Here is an 18,303-nt window from a genome sequence, read left to right on the forward strand (position 1 = left end):
GGCAGAGGCAGAGGCAGAGAGGCAGAGGCAGAGGCAGAGAGGCAGAGGCAGAGGCAGAGAGGCAGAGGGGCAGAGGGGCAGAGGGGTATAGAGGCAGAGAGGCAGAGAGGCAGAGGGGCAGAGAGGCAGAGAGGCAGAAGACAAGGAGGCTTGTCTTGGTTGGCTGACTTGAAGTACTGTACAATGGGTGAAAATGGTTAAAAGGCTCACCTTCTTCAGGAGGGCCCTTCTGAGGTGTACCTTATGGCTAGCTGCTTTCACAGACATTAGTGTGCCAGGTGTGGTCTGACTTACAAACCAGTGTATGGGTTAGTAAAAGACATTAAAAAAAAAAAAACAAATAAAAATTAAAAGGACCCCATGTCCAGTTATGATTGCTGGGATGGGGGAGCAGTGGGCATGTGGTCAACCAACCCAGTTTGTTCAGGGCTTTAAAGGTTTATAGGTTTAAAGGTTTAACAATGAATGAGGGTGACAAGCTGGCCCCAGGATGAGGGCCTTTTGCTTCCAGCAACCAGGCTAAGTAAATGCCCTCTGTTCCCCGGGGGCTGTGCTGCACACCAAGGCCCTAGCTCTAAGGAGAGAAGCACAAGAATGTTCTTGGGACACACAGGACTCTCTCCTCAGAGGAGTATGCCAATTCTGGCAATGGCCTGAACATGCTGGCTCACACGTGCTTGGGCCAGAAAGAACTAGCTACCCATTCTAGGTCATGCAGGCGGAGGCGGAGGCTACCCACGTGTCTTCATTCGCCGTTCTAGGAGCTGTAGATGATTGAAGTAGAACCCTCAAGGCAAGGCAGCCTTAGGCATATCATCCTGCCTTTCCGTTTCCCATGTGACCTCCAGCAAGCTGTTTTACTAAGTGCTAAGTACTTGGTATGAACTAGACAAAGTATTACAGCTCAGGTTGAATAAGAACCAAGCAAGGCTGGCCGGGCAGTGGTGGCACACGCTTTTAATCCCAGCACTTGAAAAGGCAGAGGCAGGAGGATTTCTGAGTTCGAGGCCAGCCTGGCCTACAGAGTGAGTTCCAGGACAGCCAGGGCTATACAGAGAAACCCTGTCTCGAAAAACCAAAAAAAAAAAAAAAAGAACCAAGCAAGGCCACGAAGTTTCCAGATAGTATACAGTTATTGACAACCAGCATTTCCCCCACTAAAGCAGAACAGTAACCTCTAACACCTCTCTTTCTCTCCCAGCGTGGGGGGAAGGGGGTGGGGAGGCAGAATTATACTCAGTAGCTTCCTGAGAATCTTGGCCCCTCTTCTGAACCCTACAGGGGTTTGGGGAGAGGGAGCCTGCCTAGCAGACAACCTCAGTTGGCATTCATTAAGTTGTTTACATATTTGCAACAAATTAGTTTTTTTGGGGGGGGCTTTGGCACTGGATGCTTGTTGGCTGCCTGTTAGATGGGTTCCCCCACAGGTAGGGTGGGGCAATCTTTGTGTTGAAAGCAAAGGACACTTCGGATACTTCGGAATCAGGGGCAGAGGATACTCTGCTGAGCTGCACACAAAGCAAGGGAATGTGTGTGCTGGGAAGGAGCAAGGGCAGAGTGGAGACCAGGATGTCAGAGACTCCACACTCACTTCACATGGAGGCCTCCCAACACCGAGGAAAGCAGTAGGCTGAACAAGTCGGAAAAACGATCCATGAAAATGGGCAAGTAAGTTTCCAGGGGATACGGCTGCAGGGGGGGAGATGGCTTCCACTTCCAGGGACTCACAAAAGAAATCAGCAGCAGCTGGAGTGGAGAGCCTTCTGGCTCTGAAACAGGCTCGAGGTGAAGTCGGGCAGGATGGCACAGTTTGTGTCATATTGTGTAATGAGGGCCTTATGACCCAGCATTAAGTCCCTCGCTCCAGCTCAGCAGCCAGTCGGGCTCCACAGGGGAGCAAGGCTAGCTTCAAAGTTCTAAAAGACTAGCTGAGCTTCTTTTGTGACAATCCTCAGCCTCCTCTGCCTGCCCTGCCCTGCTAAGTCAGGTTCCCAGTCAGAACGGTAGGGGAGGGACTGGAAGAGGAGTGTTCTGGGCAGGGCATCTGGATGCCCAGGCATGCAGGGGCAGGGTGGCCAGGAGGCAGGACTTGCTGGTTCTCTGCCCTAGGGAACCGAAAAGGGCAGGGCTGAGCCAACTCCAGATTGTGGCTCTGGATGGATAGATCAGTTTGAGGGGAACAGAAGTTTGGGTCTTGTTTTGCAAAGGTGTAGGACCCACAACACACTGGGGAGGAAATGCCCGTCACTCCTTTCAGTCAGGCCTGGAGAGCAATGTGAGGGTGGCTGCGATGTCAGATAGTAAAGACCACAGCCTGTTGTGGCTTGATTCCTCAGCACTTGAGAGATTAAAGCAGGAGGATCCAAGAGCACAAGGTCAGTCTGGACCACATGGTGAGCACCAGGTCAGCCCGTGTTATAGAACCCAATCTCTAAAAACCTAGAAAGCTACTAAATATCAATGTAAGGAACACACTGATAGCCTACTAACACTCTCCCCAGGGTGAATCTGCTTGTGCATCCTATCTCAGCGCGCTGGCTAGGGTGACCACCTAGCTCCTCAGGCTCTCAATATTCTAATGATCACTGGCGCCTCCCATCTCTCTCTCCCTCCCTTCATCCCTCTCTCTCTCCTTCCTCCCTTTCTCACCCTCCTTCCTCCCTTTCCTCCCTCTCTCCCTCCCTCTCCTCCCTCCCTCCCTCCTTTCCTCTCTCCCTCATCCTTCTCTCTCTCTCCCTCCCTCTCCTCTCTCTCTCCCTCCCTCCCTCCCTCCCTTCCTCTCTCCCTCATCCTTTTCTCTCTCTCTCTCCTTCCCTCTCTCCCTCCCTCTTCTCCCTCCCTCCCTTCCTCTCTCCCTCATCCTTTTCTCTCTCTCTCTTCCTCCCTCTTCTCCCCCCCTCTTTCCCTCCCTTCCTCTCTCCCTCATCCTTTTCTCTCCCTCTCCCTCTCCCTCTCACCTGCCCTCCCTCTCTCTCTCTTCCCACAACGATCTTTTTACTTGGAGTGAAGCTGAGCATCCAGATCTTTGATGGCCTCTCAGGCTACTTAGAGGAACCTCCAACATTTATCTCTTCCCGTTTCCCAGTGCTCATAGTGTTCTGGCTCAGCATAGCTTCCTTTACTCTTGGAACATACCCCCTACCCTTCCTTCCGTTTCTGCACATGCTCTGCTGCTGCTGTACCACCCCCTTCCTAGCAGAGCCTCTTCTGGGGCTGTCCTTCCCATCCTTCAGGTCTCTGTCCCCATCTCAGCCAGGCTAAGGCTGCCCTCAGCCGTGGTGCTCACCATTCTCCAGTATGTTCTACAGCTTCCCTCTAGGGTCTTCTCTCATCCAATACTACTGAGGCCTTATTCATCCATTGCCTGCCCCACCTTCTTCCAGAGCAGGGTGCTTGTCTTTGTTCTTAAGGCCTATAGCAGTACCTGGCACAAGGCACACACCAAGCCTGGTGAATGAACCCAGTGGATGAGTAATGAACAAAGTTACTACTGTTCAAGGGATTGCTGTGTGGCAGGCACTGCAGCAGGCACACTTCACTTCTCATTCAAACATCCGTAGCCAGTGAAGGAAGTTATCATGAACCTAGTTTGATGATCAAGACAACCGAGGCTTGAAGAGGTGACGGGCTCCTTGCATTAGCAGGGGCAGAGTCTGTATCACCCACAGGAGCTGGATGCCAACCGATATCCAAAGGATTCTGGGATATGAGAACAGTAGGGCTCAACAGAGGCTCCATTCTAAGTGACCAACTTACCTTGGTTTGCTGGGACTTCCGGGCAGATGGCCATCTTTGTTTCTTACGCCAGAGGGTTTATATGGTCACTTCTGTAGCTCTGAGCAAGCCAGGGCTGCCTCTATGGGTCCCTACCTTTTTCCTGTCCTCACGGATGGTGCTTCACGTTCATCAGAGTCCATTCCTGAAGCCTGTGCTCACTAAGCCTGTGCTCACTAAAAGGCTTCTATGACCTTTTCTGGACTCAAACAAATGAAACAAAATCCATTCTAGATAATATAAAAAGATGGGACTTGCCTTCACCTAGATGTTTCCTCAAAGGGACATGCTTGTCCCCCTCTCCCCCTCCCCACACCGTGTTTAGAAGTTTGTTTTCTCCTTTTACTACATATGGTCTGGGGGATCAAACTCAGGTCATCATATTTGGCAGCCCGCATCCTTCCTCACTGAGCCATTTCGCCTCTCCCACACCCATTAGTTATTTGCCACTCATCTATTGGCCCCACTTTTATTCATACAGACTGTACAAAAGCTTCCTTAAGAAGTCAAGTGGCTGCCCAGGTTCCCAGAGAGCTCCGCAGGAGGGCAGGGCGGGCCCTGGATGTTAGCCTGCATAGCCTTGGGAATCCTCTCTGACATGTGGTGTTGCACAGGAAAGCCGTGTGGGGCTGGGAGCCCTGCCAATTCCCAATTTTGGGCTTTCCACTTCATTCTTTCCACCCCAGAGAGGCTTCCCGGCCCTGATCTCAGCAGCTTTAATTTCACACAAAGACTTGTCCAGCCCAAAAAAATGTTTTCAGCTCTGAACTCCACAGTGGCTTCTCAAATACTTACGCAGCCTCCTGGAGAGGGGAGGAGGACTTGGCACGGAGGCTATTCAGAGAACACAGGAAAAGGGGTTCCCCGAGAAATTCTCGGGGAAAATTTGTCCTGAGACAAAAATTTTCATAGAGAACATGAGAGAGACAGCCCCACCCAAACAGAGAGCGCTTCTAGCTAGGCTGAGCCCAGAAGTTGGTAGAGGCAAAGAGAATGTGAGTCTGTGAAGTCACGGCCCGCGCCCATGCTGGGAGTTGCAGGGTGTCTGCTCAGGCTAGGCAGGCCAGAGTCAGGAGCAGTGCACACTAGTGTCTGCTATAAGCCTGCACAGGACCCAGGCAGGGAGGAGTGGAGGCCAGCCTACAGGGTGTGGCTCCAGCAGGAGGGGACCTGGTCAGCCTCCTGTTCACACCAAAGATGGTGTGGGTAGAGGCACCGTTTATCAGAGTAGGCTCAGCCCCAGAAAGGGTGGATCTAGGTCATGAGGGACTTCCCAGCTGTCTGAATTATATGATACCTTGCCAGAGGAGGTGGAAGAAAAGCCTCTCCCACACAGACAGTGCAAGGAAGACATTTCTTGAGCTTGACTAAAGGCAGTCATTTCTTTTGGTGCATGAGAATAGACTTTGGGGGTTATATTTCAAGATCTGGGTATGTAGCTCCATGGTCGAGAGCTTGTCTGGCTGACAGATGACCTGGCTCTTTTCTCAGTCCTCACCTCTAACGTAAAAATGTATCTTCAGGTCCTACTTAAAATACTTCTGAGGCTTCTAAGGGGATGAGAAGCTTAAGATCAGAGGGTCTGCGGATAGAGCCAGCTCCTGCTCCTGACCAATGCTGCGCTTTCAAGCAGCGTAGAACACCCTTCCTGTTCCAACACCTGTTCAACACAGGTGGACGTGCTGTCCTGGACTCCCAGCCTTGAGATGAAGGGACAGACTCAAGGTCAAAGTAAGAGGACACTGAATTAGACAGGACTGCAGGGCCTGTCTTCATCACGCCCCTGCCCCTACCCTGAGCCTACTCCATCCCAGCTCTAACACAGGGAAGAGAAAGATTCCCCAGAGCCTTCGCCCTCTCTACCCCTCTGTTTTGTCACCTTCCTGCACTGCATGCATGTGCTCCTCTCTAGCCAGTGTCATTGTCCCAGGGCTCACACCTTTGAGCTAAATAAAAATAGTGAAAAGGGTAGATGCAACTGGCTGCCTCAGCCAGTGAGGGATCACCAATTTTCTTTCCCTCCTGCTGAAGGCTCAAGGCAACACAATGGGTTAAAAGTCAACGGAGGAGGAGCTGGGGACATTGCTCACTTGGTAGGGTACTTGCCTAATGTGTACAAAGCTCTGGACTCAATCGTCAGCACCATATAAAAACAAGACGAGGCAGTACAGTATTGACATCCTGGCACTCTGGAAGTGTAGACATGAGGATCAGAAGTTCAAAGTCATCCTCAGCTGCATAGCAAGTTTGAGGCCAGCCTAGCCTACATGAGACCCTGTCTCAAAAGGAGAAAAGGAAGGGGCTGGAGACATGGCTCAGTGGTTAAGAGCACTTGTTGCTCTTGCCAAGGACCTGGGTTCAATTCCCAGCACATACAAAGTGGCTCATAGCCATCTCTAACTTCAGTTCCAGGGGGTCTCATGGCCTCTTCTGACCTCCTATAGCTGGTACCAGGCATGAACACAGTGCACATACATATGTGCAGGTAAAACCTCATACACATAAAATAAACCATAACTAACTAACTAACCAACTAACTTACTTACTAACTTACTGAACTAACTAGAAAAAAAAAAGCCAAAGTAGGAGCCAGGAATGGAGAATGGTTATCATTTCAACATTTGAGAGGTTGACACAGGAGGATCACTGAATAGAAGGCAAACAAACAAACAATGCACTCACTTCAAACTAAAGGCTAGAGTATAATTCAGAGGTAGAAGGAATAGGAGGCCACTATTCACACACTAAATAGACAAAAAAGGCAAAGCAAACTCAAGAACACACTGTAATGCTTGGAAGGGCTGCTGCTGAGCTGCCAAGGCGCCCGGCATGGAGGTTCCATGCTGGGGAGAAGAAAAGGAGGGACCGAGCCCAGGTCCAGAAGTTCTTGCTATACTCTCAAGATCTCTAACCCCTGCCTAGTACATTATGCCGGGAAACTCAGATGCTCAGCTCTGAGTGAGGAGGAGCTGGATGGTTAAAGGTAGGCTGAGTGTGACGCTGGGTCTCGATAGCTCTCTCCTGGCTCTCAGCTCTCAGCATGAAGCTTAAACCAGACAGGAAAATTCCAGGGTGTGAGAGGCCTTCCCTTTTGGGGTGGGAGGAGGGCACTTACACACCGTTCACCCTCCTGTTTTCCCCATTCCTCCCATCTTCTACCTCCAGATGTTAGCAGGAGCCCTTCTCACTCCTCCACCGAGCATAAGGAATTTCTCTAATGAAGCCGCTGGTCTGGCCCACACTGCTCACACCCAGGCCAGGCAGCCCCTTTCCAGCTGCTTGAATTAGGCTGTGCACATGTGTCCCTTTCCCTCCCTTCAAGATATTCCCCCAGTGTGAGACCTTAAATGAGCACTAGCAGATTTACTGGAGGGGTGGTGGCTCAGTGGACCACGGGATGCTAGTCTCTGCAGCCAGGCCCAGAGAAGTTGCTAGGAGGGAACTTGGCAGCCCAAGGAGAGGTGGGGCAGGAGTCCAAGGAGAAGGCTAGCTAGGGGCAGAGGCCAGGATGAAAACTTGCACCTTTCAGATTCATGAGCTCTGCCAAACTGATATTCCAGAGTAGATTATGAATATTAGAGAAGAAAGAAAGCCAAAATAGCCAGGCGCCTGTCTGTGTGTGTGTGTGTGTGTGTGTGTGTTTGTGTGTGTGTGTGTTTGTGTTCATGCTTCTACCCATTGGAGAGCAGGGAGAAAGTGCTAGAACTTTTGATTTTACCTCATCCATTTCTGGGCCTACGTATCTTATTATAGAAATAGTTTTAGTGTTTGAAGGATTAGCAGCAATTCAGGTGAACATTTCCTGGGCGTGTATCAATTTTTGTCCAGACTGATAACGCTATTGGAAGTTTCAGATCCAAGGTCAGAGCTCAGTGACGAGCGAGCACTTGTCTAGCACTGACAGACCTCCGGTTTCATCCCCAGCACTTTTCCGGGGATGGTGGCAGAAGGGGGATTTTGATTTATTTTAGTCTGCCCTTCGGAGGAAAAGCCCAGCCCCAGTAAGTTCCAGATGATGGGAAGATGGCCACTTCTAGGTAGTGTGCAGAACAGGAACAGAGGGAAATCCCACGGGCCTTAGGGTGACAGGAGCTGTCAATCTAAACCTTGAAATTAGTGAACTTTAAATCATAATTTGGTCTGTCTTCAAACACATTCTTCTCTCTTTGGCTATTCCTTGGAAGAATCTCATCTCCCTAAACCCAACAGCAACTCAGTAGTTGGGGAAGGCAAAGCTGCTTGCTTTGTTAGACTAGGAACACTCTGGAAGGGATGCAATCACCATAGAGCATGGCCAAGTTGGGGTATCCCTGGCAAGTCTTAGATGACATAGAGGGGTTTAACTCAAGCTCCCAAGCCCCTTTCCTCTCCATCAGTTCTTCATTTTAGCTCCTGGGCTCTATGCTCCCTCAACACTGTTCTTGCCCCTCCCCCCCACCCCACCCCCCTCACAGCACAGTGGCAATATTTTAGAATTATTTTTCATTTGTGTGTAACTTCTATTGGCCTGTAAGCTCTGTGGGAGGAGGGATGGTGCCTACTGTCATGGTCACCAATGTGAGGTCATCTACAGAGTAGGTACCAGTCGTTGCATGTCGCTGGAAGGTGTATCAGATGACCTTAGTTGCTATGCTGTCATCCTGTGTGTGGGGGGTGGGGTGGGGGTGGGTAGGCAGACGATGGGGAAGCTAGAGATGGAACATGAGATGGAAGATCCAACCAACGTTTATCTACATCCAAATGCAGCAGAAATTGTCTTTAGCCATCTGAAAGAAGCCTGTGTCAGTGGCTTACAGTTTATTTAGCGCTCCCTTTTCTGACCTCTATGTGCTCAGAAATTCCTCCCACTTGCCAACCTACCCGCTCCCCAGAAAACAGTGCTTCCCCCAACTACAGTACTGTGACAGAGGGAGCATATGGGAGCAAAGCTCCGATGTGGGAAAAAGAAAACAAACTTCTATCTAGTCACAAAGAGTCTCTCACCCAGCATCCTCCCTCCACACCAGGGAATAGCAAGGCTGAGAACATGCCTCTGTTTGCTCTCCTTAAGGCAAGGGGAACCCTACCCCAGACTCAACACATGTTCCCTCCTCAGGAGACCCTGAGATGAAGTTGGGGCTAGCTCAGAGGATAGGGGCTCTCTTCTAGCCCTCAGTCACCTGAGCTGCCCTTCACTGATAGGACTTGGAGAAATTTCTGGAAATGGAGCAGAGAGAGAAGATGAGAAAACAAAGGGGAGAGGAGGAATGAGGGTTGAAATTTTGAAGCTAGGCTGGGTTACAGAATGATGTGCTGCCAAGTGGAAGAGGACGAGAAAAATTGGGATGGGGTTGGGGGCTGGCGAGATGGCTCAGAGGGTAAGAGCACTGACTGTTCCTCTGAAGGTCCTGAGTTCGGATCCCAGCAACCACATGGTGGCTCACAATCACCCGTAATGAGATCTGACACCCTCTTCTGGTGCGTCTGAATTCAGCTACAGTGAATTACACTGGAGCGAGCAGGCTGGCAGGGGTCCTGAGTTCAATTCCCAGCAGCCACACACATGATAGCTCATGGCCATCAGTACAGCTACAGTGTACTCATACACATAAAAAAATAAATAAAAATAATCTAAAAAAAAAATTGGGATGGGGGAAGGGCTTATGAGGCCCAACCCTCTCTGAGAGTCTGTAGGCAGTTAATGATTTTGGGGTTGGAGTGGTGTGGGAGGAGTCAGAGACCTTTATCCCCAGGGTGGGTACCTACTGGTAAGGTACTCATGCTCCTATAAATGACCTGTCACCCATGCTTATGAAACAACTCTAGTGAAATTCAATGGGTCATTTGAGGAAGAGGAGGAGGAAGAACACATGAGAGGTGAGAGGAGAAGGGGATGAGCTGGGAAGATGAAGTGATTGGGGAGGGGAGGTGGGGACTGGAGAAGGTGATGGTGGATGTGATAGAAATGCATTATATGTATGTATGAAAATGTTGTAATGAGGTCCATTATTAGACATAATTGGTAATATGGTATTGTAAACATTTTTTTGTTGTTGTTTTTGTTTTTGTTTGTCGAGACAGGATTTCTCTGTATAGCCCTGGCTGTCCTGGAACTCACTCTGTAGACCAGGCTGGCCTGGAACTCAGAAATCCACCTGCCTCTGCCTCCCAAGTGCTGGGATTAAAGGGGTATGCCACCACCGCCCGGCTGTAAACATTTTTTCTTTTTCTCTTTTTAAAAAGAAGGGAATTGGAAGTGGGAAAGAAGCAAGAAAATGAAAAGGGTTCTATCGGTGCTAAATGACAAGCCTGCATTGACAAAGTGTCCTGCTAGCTCCCAGTCCTGCATCTTAGCTTTTGTTTATATAGAGCCTTAAAGACTGAGAACTTGGGGTTGGAGTGATGGCTAGCATTGGCTCTTTTTCCAAGGGACCTGGGTTTGTTTCCTAGCACCCACATGATGACTCACAACCATCTGTAACTCCAGCTCCAGCAGATCTGATGCCCTATTTGAATTCCCCAGGCAAAAGGCTTGCACATGGAACAGATATATAATATGCAAACAATGCAGAGACACACATAGCGTCAAACAAAGAAATATAGACCGGAGCCTGTGGCTTCTTCCACATCTTTCCTGCCCCTTCTTATTTCTCTAAGTGTCTCTCCCCTTTTCTGGTCACTCTAAACCTTGTGGCCAGTCACAGTCAAATGCTGAAGTCACCCAGGTTCCCACTCCCAGATCCTCTTTATTCTAACCTACTCTAGACCAAGGAGCAACTGCACTCTAACACATTGATGCAATGCAGGCGCAGCTTTAGCATGCATTGGGCTCAATCCCATGTCTTATCAGACATTAAAGTGCAGAACCAGGGCTGGAAAGATAGCTCAGCAGTTAAAAGAACGTACTACTCTTGCAGAGGATCTGGGTTCAGTTCCCAGTACCCACATGTCAACTCAAAATTGCATGGAACTCTAGTTCCAGGGGATCTATGACACCAACTTCTGGCATCATCAGGCACCAGCCTTCATGATACACATAAACTCATTCTGGCACATACACACAAGTAAAACATCCTTTAAAAGGCAAAACCCATTTTAAGCTCTCTGTAATTCTGTATGAAAGAGGCAGCAGAACATTGATAGGCGGTAAGCCAGAAAATAGAAACTGCTCCATCATTTTCTACTTGGTACAATGACCTCAAGGCAGGACATTAAAACCCTTTAGCCTAAACAGAGAATATTGAAATTAAGTGCTAGACAAACAACAAACTTAACCAATAAAAAGTAAGAAAAATTAATTTAAAAACTAAGTCATATCTGCCTCTAGAATTGTACAAACGGAGGCTAACAATCATGTTAGTGTCAAAAAATCTCAATATCCCTTAAGGCTCCTTATTAGCTGTGATTTAAAGAGTTCTATCGGCTCTCTGTTCCTCCCTGTTCCAGAGACAGCCCCATCTTCTTGTGCAGGGCCAGCCTTGTCCTGTAGACAAAATGGTTAAGGTTGGCATGAACAGATTTGGCCGTATTGGGTGCCTGGTTACCAGGGCTGCCTTCTGCTCTGGATCTGGCAAGGTGGAGATTGTTGCCATCAACGACCCCTTCATTGACCTAAACGACATGGTCTACATGTTCCAGTCTGACTCCACCCATGGCAAATTCAACTGCACAGTCAAGGCTGAGAATGGGAAGCCTGTCATCAATGGGAAGCCCATCACCATCTTCCAGGAGTGAGATCCCACTAACATCAAATGGGGTGATGCTGGTGCTGAGTATGTTGTGGAGTCTACTGGCGTCTTCACCACTACAGAGAAGGCCAGGGACCACTTGAAGGGTGGGGCCAGAAGGGTCATCATCTCCGCCCTTTCTGCCGATGCCTCCATGTTTGTGATGGGTGTGAACCATGAGAAATATGACAACTCACTCAAGATTGTCAGCAATGCATCCTGCACCACCAACTGCTTAGCTCCTCTGGCCAAAGTCATCATGACAACTTTGGCATCAGAGAAGGGCTCATGACCATGGTCCATGGCATCACTGCCACTCAGAAGACTGTGGATGGCCCCTCTGGAAAGCTGTGGTGTGATGGCCGTGGAGCTGCTCAGAACATCATCCCTGCATCCACTGGTGCTGCCAAGGCTGTGGGCAAGGTCATCCCAGAGCTGAATGGGAAGCTCATTGGCATGGCCTTCTGTGTTCCTACCCCCAATGTATCCATTGTGGATCTGACATACTACCTGGAGAAACATGCTAACTCTGATGACATCAAGAAGGTGGTAAAGCAGGCATCTGAGGGCCCACTGAAGGGACCAGGGTGTCTCCTGTGACTTCAACAGCAACTCCCACTCTTCCACCTTTGATGCTGGGGCTGGCATTGCTCTCAATGACAACTTTGTAAAGCTCATTTCCTGGTATGACAATGAATACGGCTACAGCAACAGGGTAGTGGACCTCATGGCCTACATGGCCTCTGAGGAGTAAGAAAGCCCGGACCACCCACCCCAGCAAGGACACTGAGAGCAAGAGAGAGAGGCCCTCAGTTGCTGAGGAGTCCCTACCCCAACACTGAGCATCTCCCTCACAATTTCCATCCCAGACCCCCATAATAACAGGAGGGGCCTAGGGAGCCCTCCCTACTCTCATGAATACCATCAATAAAGTTCACTGCACCCACCAAAAAAATAAAATAAAATAAAGAATTCTATCTCCACCAAACATGCTGTCAATCCAAGCAAAAATAAAAGAATAAGGGGGCACTCTATTTTCTTAAAAACTACCACTCCCCTTCCTAGCCATGCCAGCTTCAAACGTCCAGGCTCATGAGAGTCTCCTCTCAGCTCCTGAGTAAGGAGGGCTTTAAGGACATGCTCCCCAACGCCAATCTACTCAAACTTATTTCATGTTGGTGTCTAACTAGAATCTAGATTCACTCTCATATCTTAATTCCCATTATTAATCTGTAGGAGCCTCCCACAGGTGACAAAACTCTATGAGGCTGAGAGGCATCTGCCAATGGTCTCCTGGTAATGGGCTGGCTTCTTAGAGAAAAGGTAAGTTGTCATAGCTATAGAAGAGGGTTAGAGAGACGGGAGGAAAATCTGGATCCTGTTCTGAGGAGCCCCCAGGTTCTAGCTTACTGGATTCCCCAGTTCTCCTTTGTCAAAGAAATATAAAAGGAGGAAAACAGAACAATTCAGCTTCAGGTCTGATGTAGGTCTGTAAACACCTGCATAGTCGCAGGAAAGCACAAGAAGGCACACTTTCCTTAAAGCCTCTACCTGTAAAGTCACTGAGAAAGTTACTTAGGGCTCAGGGGTGGTGGTGCATGCCTGTAATCCTGGCCCTTAGAGAAGCTAAAGCAGGACACCCCAAATTCCAGCTCACCCTTGTGGGCAGAGTGAGACTGTCCCAGGGAAACAAACACAGGAGGGGATGGTGGTTGTGTCAGGGCATGTTCTAGCGCGTGGGAGGCTGAGGCAGTTTGAGTTTGAGACCAGACTAGGCTACGGAGTGAAAACGTGTTTCAATAAATAAATAATAAAACAACCGAGAACGTGTTTCAATAAATAAATAATAAAACAACCACCACCACCACCAACAACAACAAAACTTCAGCTAGCAGGAAGTGGACAGTATCCAAAATTCAGTATCCAAAATCCAGTATTAGACACAAGCTACAAGGCCCACGGAACTGAAAGCAACTAAGCACTGACATCCTAAAATCAGGCCTCTGAGATGATAGGGAGCACGGGGAACAGACAGCAGCTGCAGTCACATATACCTTAGCCACAGTAGAGGTCATGTTTCTTTGAAACTCATGGGCATTCACGCTCTAGCAAAATCTCCAGGCATACAGCCTATATTTAATTTACTCAACACCTATTATCAGTTTTCACAGGCACACACAAACACACATGTGCACATATGCACTGTACTGCTGAATTCCAGTAACTCTATGGGCTAGATATAAACATTATTTCAAATACCTGAACTCCAAGCTTATAAGATATATACCTGGCCTCTAATGTCATCTACGTGGGAGGCTGAGATAGGAGAATCATAACCTGAAATCCTGCCTATACAACAGAGTGAATTTAAGTCCAGTCTGGGTAATGTAGTGAGAATCTGTCTTACATTAAAAAACAAAAAAGAGGGATGAGGTTACAGCTTGGTGTTTGGGGAGCTGTACAAAGCCCCGGGTTTGGTCCCTACATGGTGGGGAAAAATTTTTATCAGACACAGGGTTAAAAAAAAAATCAGTAACTCCAGGATAGAAAATAGCAATGTATCCAGAGACATGTTTATGATATGCTAATCCACTTCTGTGTACAATAAGGTACTCAGATGGGTGGAACACTGAACTACTTCCTGCAGTCTTTTCTCATCCATTGAACTTTAAGATCAGTGTGAGGAAGATGTTCAGCTTAAGCTCTTCTGTAAGCAAAATCTGATAGAATGAGGAAATTTATTATACTGATAAGTGCATCTACATCACAAATAAGTACCCTCCATACTATGGACTGATCCATAAATAGGAGGAAAGAATGACTCAGAGAATCATAGTTCCTAAACATGGCAGAGGAAGAAAGCTCTTCATGTCCTCCTTCAATGGCCATCTCTGCTTTAGGTGACAGACAAAAACCAACTTATTGGCTCTCCAGAAAAGTACCTTCCCTAGAAGCTAGACAATAATATTTCAAAATCCTAGTCACTGTTCTCCAATCCCCAACCCTTGAAATGGCCTTTACCTTCTATAGGTGAGGTTTTCAGTCTAGCGCAGAGTTCATGTACACTTCCATAGTGGGCACTGATCTGGGCCACTGCTTCAGCTGCACGAAGCTCCATGAGCTTTCTCAGGTCCATTAAGGTGCAGCCAAACTGTCCTTCATAGCTCTCAGCTACTGCGTTGGCTGGCGGTGGATTCGTCATTTTGCCTCCTTCGGTTACCAGACTCTCAACCAGAGAAGATGTAGAGTTTCCCCTCTAACTGATCAGTGTCTCTTGCCTTCTCTTCCCTGTTTCTTCCCACTTCTTTCTTCGCTGGGAGGCCAGTTAGAGGATAAATTGGCAATATCTTGTGCAATACGTTTCAGAGTAGCAACACCAGGCCCCTAGATCCTTTCTTCTGTATTAAGTCTACTAGTGAGAGGAGGAAGAGGTTGGGGGAACCTAGTAAATGACGGACGTGGTGTCACGATGATTGGTGTCCTCTGGGTGGAGATGGGAATGGTTATCCAGAGTAGGTAGGTTCCTAGTTTAGACTACTTGTCCATATATAAGTGTAAACAGGATAAGCATGTTACCACGGAGGAAACCTTAGCAACAACCAGCAATTACGATGGTAGGCCAGCGTCAGGAGAAAGAGGAGGGCTCCCTGGATAACAATGATGGCTAGGCCTCTGGAATAGAGATGCAAAAAAAGACAAAAAGAAACAATTAGAACAGCCATGAGGATCCAGGCTCTGCAAGGCACTCTCCAGCAGAAGGGTTTAAATGACAGTTGGTGTCTGAACGGAACTGAGAACAGAGGCCTGAGCTGAGTGTCCAGGCTCATGGGAAGCCCTGCGTAGGCCTGCTGGCTAGTAACGTGGGGATTCATCTCAGAAACATCATCCTTAAGTCCTGCTTCTTCCAAATCAAGGCACACAAATTAACTTAGGCAACTCGCATATAAAAAGTTATAACCTCTAATGCTCCCCGCCTTCGTGGACTTCGTGGCTGATTACAGGATACATTAAGCTGGCCTTACCTGTGAGATGTGAGAAGAATCAGAAAAGGAATCTAGACCCAAGGGGGCCGAAGCATGGCTTGCCTGAGCACCATCTACTCCCAACACAGACATTTACAAACCAGGAAGACAAGCTGATAAAAGGGCTCTTAGAACGCTCAGCCTTCAGTGGCAAGAAATTTTGGTCTGAAGGCTAAGCCCTCACCGAGGCTTTTTCTGGTAAGGAAAGAATGAAACACGCTAACAGTTTATGACACAGGGTGGATTCAGTTTTTCTATATGGGACAGGAGGACCTCTGAGGAAGAAAGATAGTAAGTTTGAAACCTAGGAGTGTTCAAGTTTCTCCAGTGGGCGAGAGATAAGAGAGCAGTTTGTTCAGCCCATATACAGGCCCCAACGCTGTCCTTAGCATGAGGGAGCACCAGGGGAACTCAGGTTAGTATAGTGACACCTCAGAGAGAAGTAGGCATTTTTTTCCCTCAGCAAGACAGATGTTACCTGGACTACATACTGGCTAAGGTATGCAGGCACAGCTAAAGTGTATGTGGGCATGAGTGGGGCTGAAGGTGGCTTAGAGACTGAGCTGAGAGCCCTATGCTCATGTTCTACATCAGCCGCTCTGACATGAGAGGCTCAAGTATGTAGGGCCCCATTCTAGTTAAATAGCAACCCCACAATTGGTTTATTGGCTGGGTAATAAACACATGCTTTTTTCCTTCCAGAAGGTAAACACAAAACACAACTCTAGAATCATCAGAGAAGTATTTGGGTTTTTTGTTTTGTTTTGGTTTGGTTTTTTTGGTTTTTCAAGGCAGGGTTTCTCTGTGTAGCCCTGGTTGTCCTGGAACTCACTCTGTATAGACCAGGCTAGCCTCGAACTCAGAAGTCCGTCTGCCTCTACCTCCCAAGTGCTGGATTAAAGGTGTGCACCACCACTGCCTGGAGTATTTGGTTCTTTTTATCGATTTTTTTTCTCCAGAAATCCTATTTGGATAAAGTCCCTGGCTGATTCCAGCCAATCTTGCTTCAGGCAGGTTCCTCTGGGATGGAGGTTATCACACCTCTGCCCCTCAGCCAGCACGCCCCACCCACCTCCCCAATATCCCAACTTAGAATGAGTTAAGCAAGCAGAGAATCGTGAGAAGCTTCCCTGAGACAGTAGGTCTAACTCCCTCACTAAGACTGGTGTAGGAGCAGGACCCATATTAGCTTCCTATTCAAATCCCATGGAAAGAAGACTTGAGGATGGTACAAGAAGGGGGCACACAGTCACGTAACTATACTGTCATAATTGCCTAATTATTCGGTTGATTAGTTTGTTAATTTCTTGCTGTACCTAATCTACTGTGTGTGTGTACTTGTATGCACACACAGGTATGTGCACATTTTTGTGTGCATACATATATTTAGAGGACACTGGTAAACTTTGGGCTAGGGTCTCTCATTGGTTTAAAGCTCCCTATAGTCTAGGCTGGCTGGCCAGCAACTTCCAGATAGCCTCCTGTCTTTGCCTACTACCCTCAGGGCTGGGATTTCAAGCATATACCACCACTCTGCCTTTTTTTTTTTTTTTTTTCCCCGAGACAGGGTTTCTCTGTGTAGCCCTGGCTGTCTTGGAACTCACTCTGTAAACCAGGCCGGCCTCAAACTCAGAAATCTGCCTGCCTCTGCCTCCCAAGTTGAGGGTCCGCCGGCCAGACTCCCACACCAAGTGCTGGGATTAAAGGCGTGCGCCACCACTGCCCTGCCCACCCTGCCTTTTTATGTGGGTGATGGGGTCTGAACGCAAACCTCCAGGCTTGCATGCAAGCATTTTACCTACTAAATTCTCTCCCCAGCTTCCATGCCTAATCTCGAAACTTGATCACTAGGCACAGTGGTGTATGTACTCTTATGATCCCAGTACTGAGGAGGCCGAGGCAGGAGTGTTTCAAGTTCCAGGCTTAGTCTGAGGAACAAAGCAAGTCCTGCCTCTAAAATTAAATTAAAATTAAAATTAAATTAAAATTAAATCTTCATTTAGGAAAAACAATCTTATATGTACGAGTATGCATAGGATTCTGTTGTTCTCAGGGATCCAGTGGGTATCTTAGAATGCACCCCCCTTACCAACCGACTTTATCCCAGTTTAGTTCTCCAAGCCTCTAAGGACTGAGAGGGGCTACAGCAGCAAGAGACCTATCTTGACCCTTAACCATTGAAAATCCAAAATCTGCCTGCCTCTGCCTCCCTAGTGCTGGGAGTAAAGGCTTGTGCCACCACTGTCTAGTGTATTTTACTTTTCATACTTTAAATTATTTTTCCGTATATGGGTATTTTACCTGCATGGGATGTCTGTGTAGCACTTGCATGCCTTGTATCTAAATTGTCTAGAAGAGGGTGTCGGATCCTCTGGAGCTTGAGTTACAGACAGTTGTGAGCTACTGTGTGGGTGCTGGGAATAGAACCTGAGTTCTCTGGAAGAACAGCCAGTGCTCTTAACTGCTGAGTCATCTTTCCAGCCTGTACAATCTTGCTGGGTAGCCCAGGCTTTCCTGGGGCTTACTAGACAGCCCAGGGTGGCTGTAAATTCGTGATCCCCTCAGCTTCTGCTTTCCAAGTGCTGGGATTACAGGTGTAAGCCACTATTCTTGACAGAGATTTTTTATTGTTTCTGTCCCTGACCACTACAGGGTTTATTCTGTGAAGCCATTGATTATTTTACCCATTTAACTCACTGCTTTCTCCCCCACTGCCTAAAAGAGAACTTGTATCTCACAGGCACTCAGCTGATATTTCTATTTTTGTTGTTTTGTTTTTTGAGACAGGTTTTTTTTTTTTT

General features: G+C 48.0%; 1 protein-coding gene and 1 long non-coding RNA gene across 6 annotated transcripts in view; one reads left to right on the plus strand and one right to left on the minus strand.

Annotated features, from left to right (window-relative positions):
• Atp2b4 (ATPase plasma membrane Ca2+ transporting 4) overlaps nucleotides 1–18,303 on the minus strand; it is a 101,419-nt gene that overhangs the window by 36,473 nt on the left and 46,643 nt on the right. For 4 of the 5 annotated variants that reach the window (XM_031382861.1, XM_031382843.1, XM_031382872.1 and 1 more), the window contains exon 2: nucleotides 14,502–15,152. In XM_031382861.1, coding sequence (XP_031238721.1) covers nucleotides 14,502–14,682 — 181 coding nt within the window. In that variant the 5' untranslated portion in view covers nucleotides 14,683–15,152. Of the gene's footprint in view, nucleotides 1–14,501; nucleotides 15,153–15,502; nucleotides 15,620–18,303 lie in introns of those variants that run through there. The other variant, XM_031382851.1, reaches the window with a different exon arrangement.
• Nucleotides 15,589–18,303, plus strand: part of LOC116099392 — a 4,731-nt gene continuing 2,016 nt past the window's right edge. Inside the window, exon 1 of the long non-coding RNA XR_004122240.1 lies at nucleotides 15,589–15,700. This is a non-coding gene — a long non-coding RNA (uncharacterized LOC116099392). The remainder of the gene's footprint in view (nucleotides 15,701–18,303) is intronic.

Source organism: Mastomys coucha, unplaced genomic scaffold (assembly GCF_008632895.1).
Source record: "Mastomys coucha isolate ucsf_1 unplaced genomic scaffold, UCSF_Mcou_1 pScaffold1, whole genome shotgun sequence".
Lineage (NCBI taxonomy): Eukaryota > Metazoa > Chordata > Mammalia > Rodentia > Muridae > Mastomys > Mastomys coucha.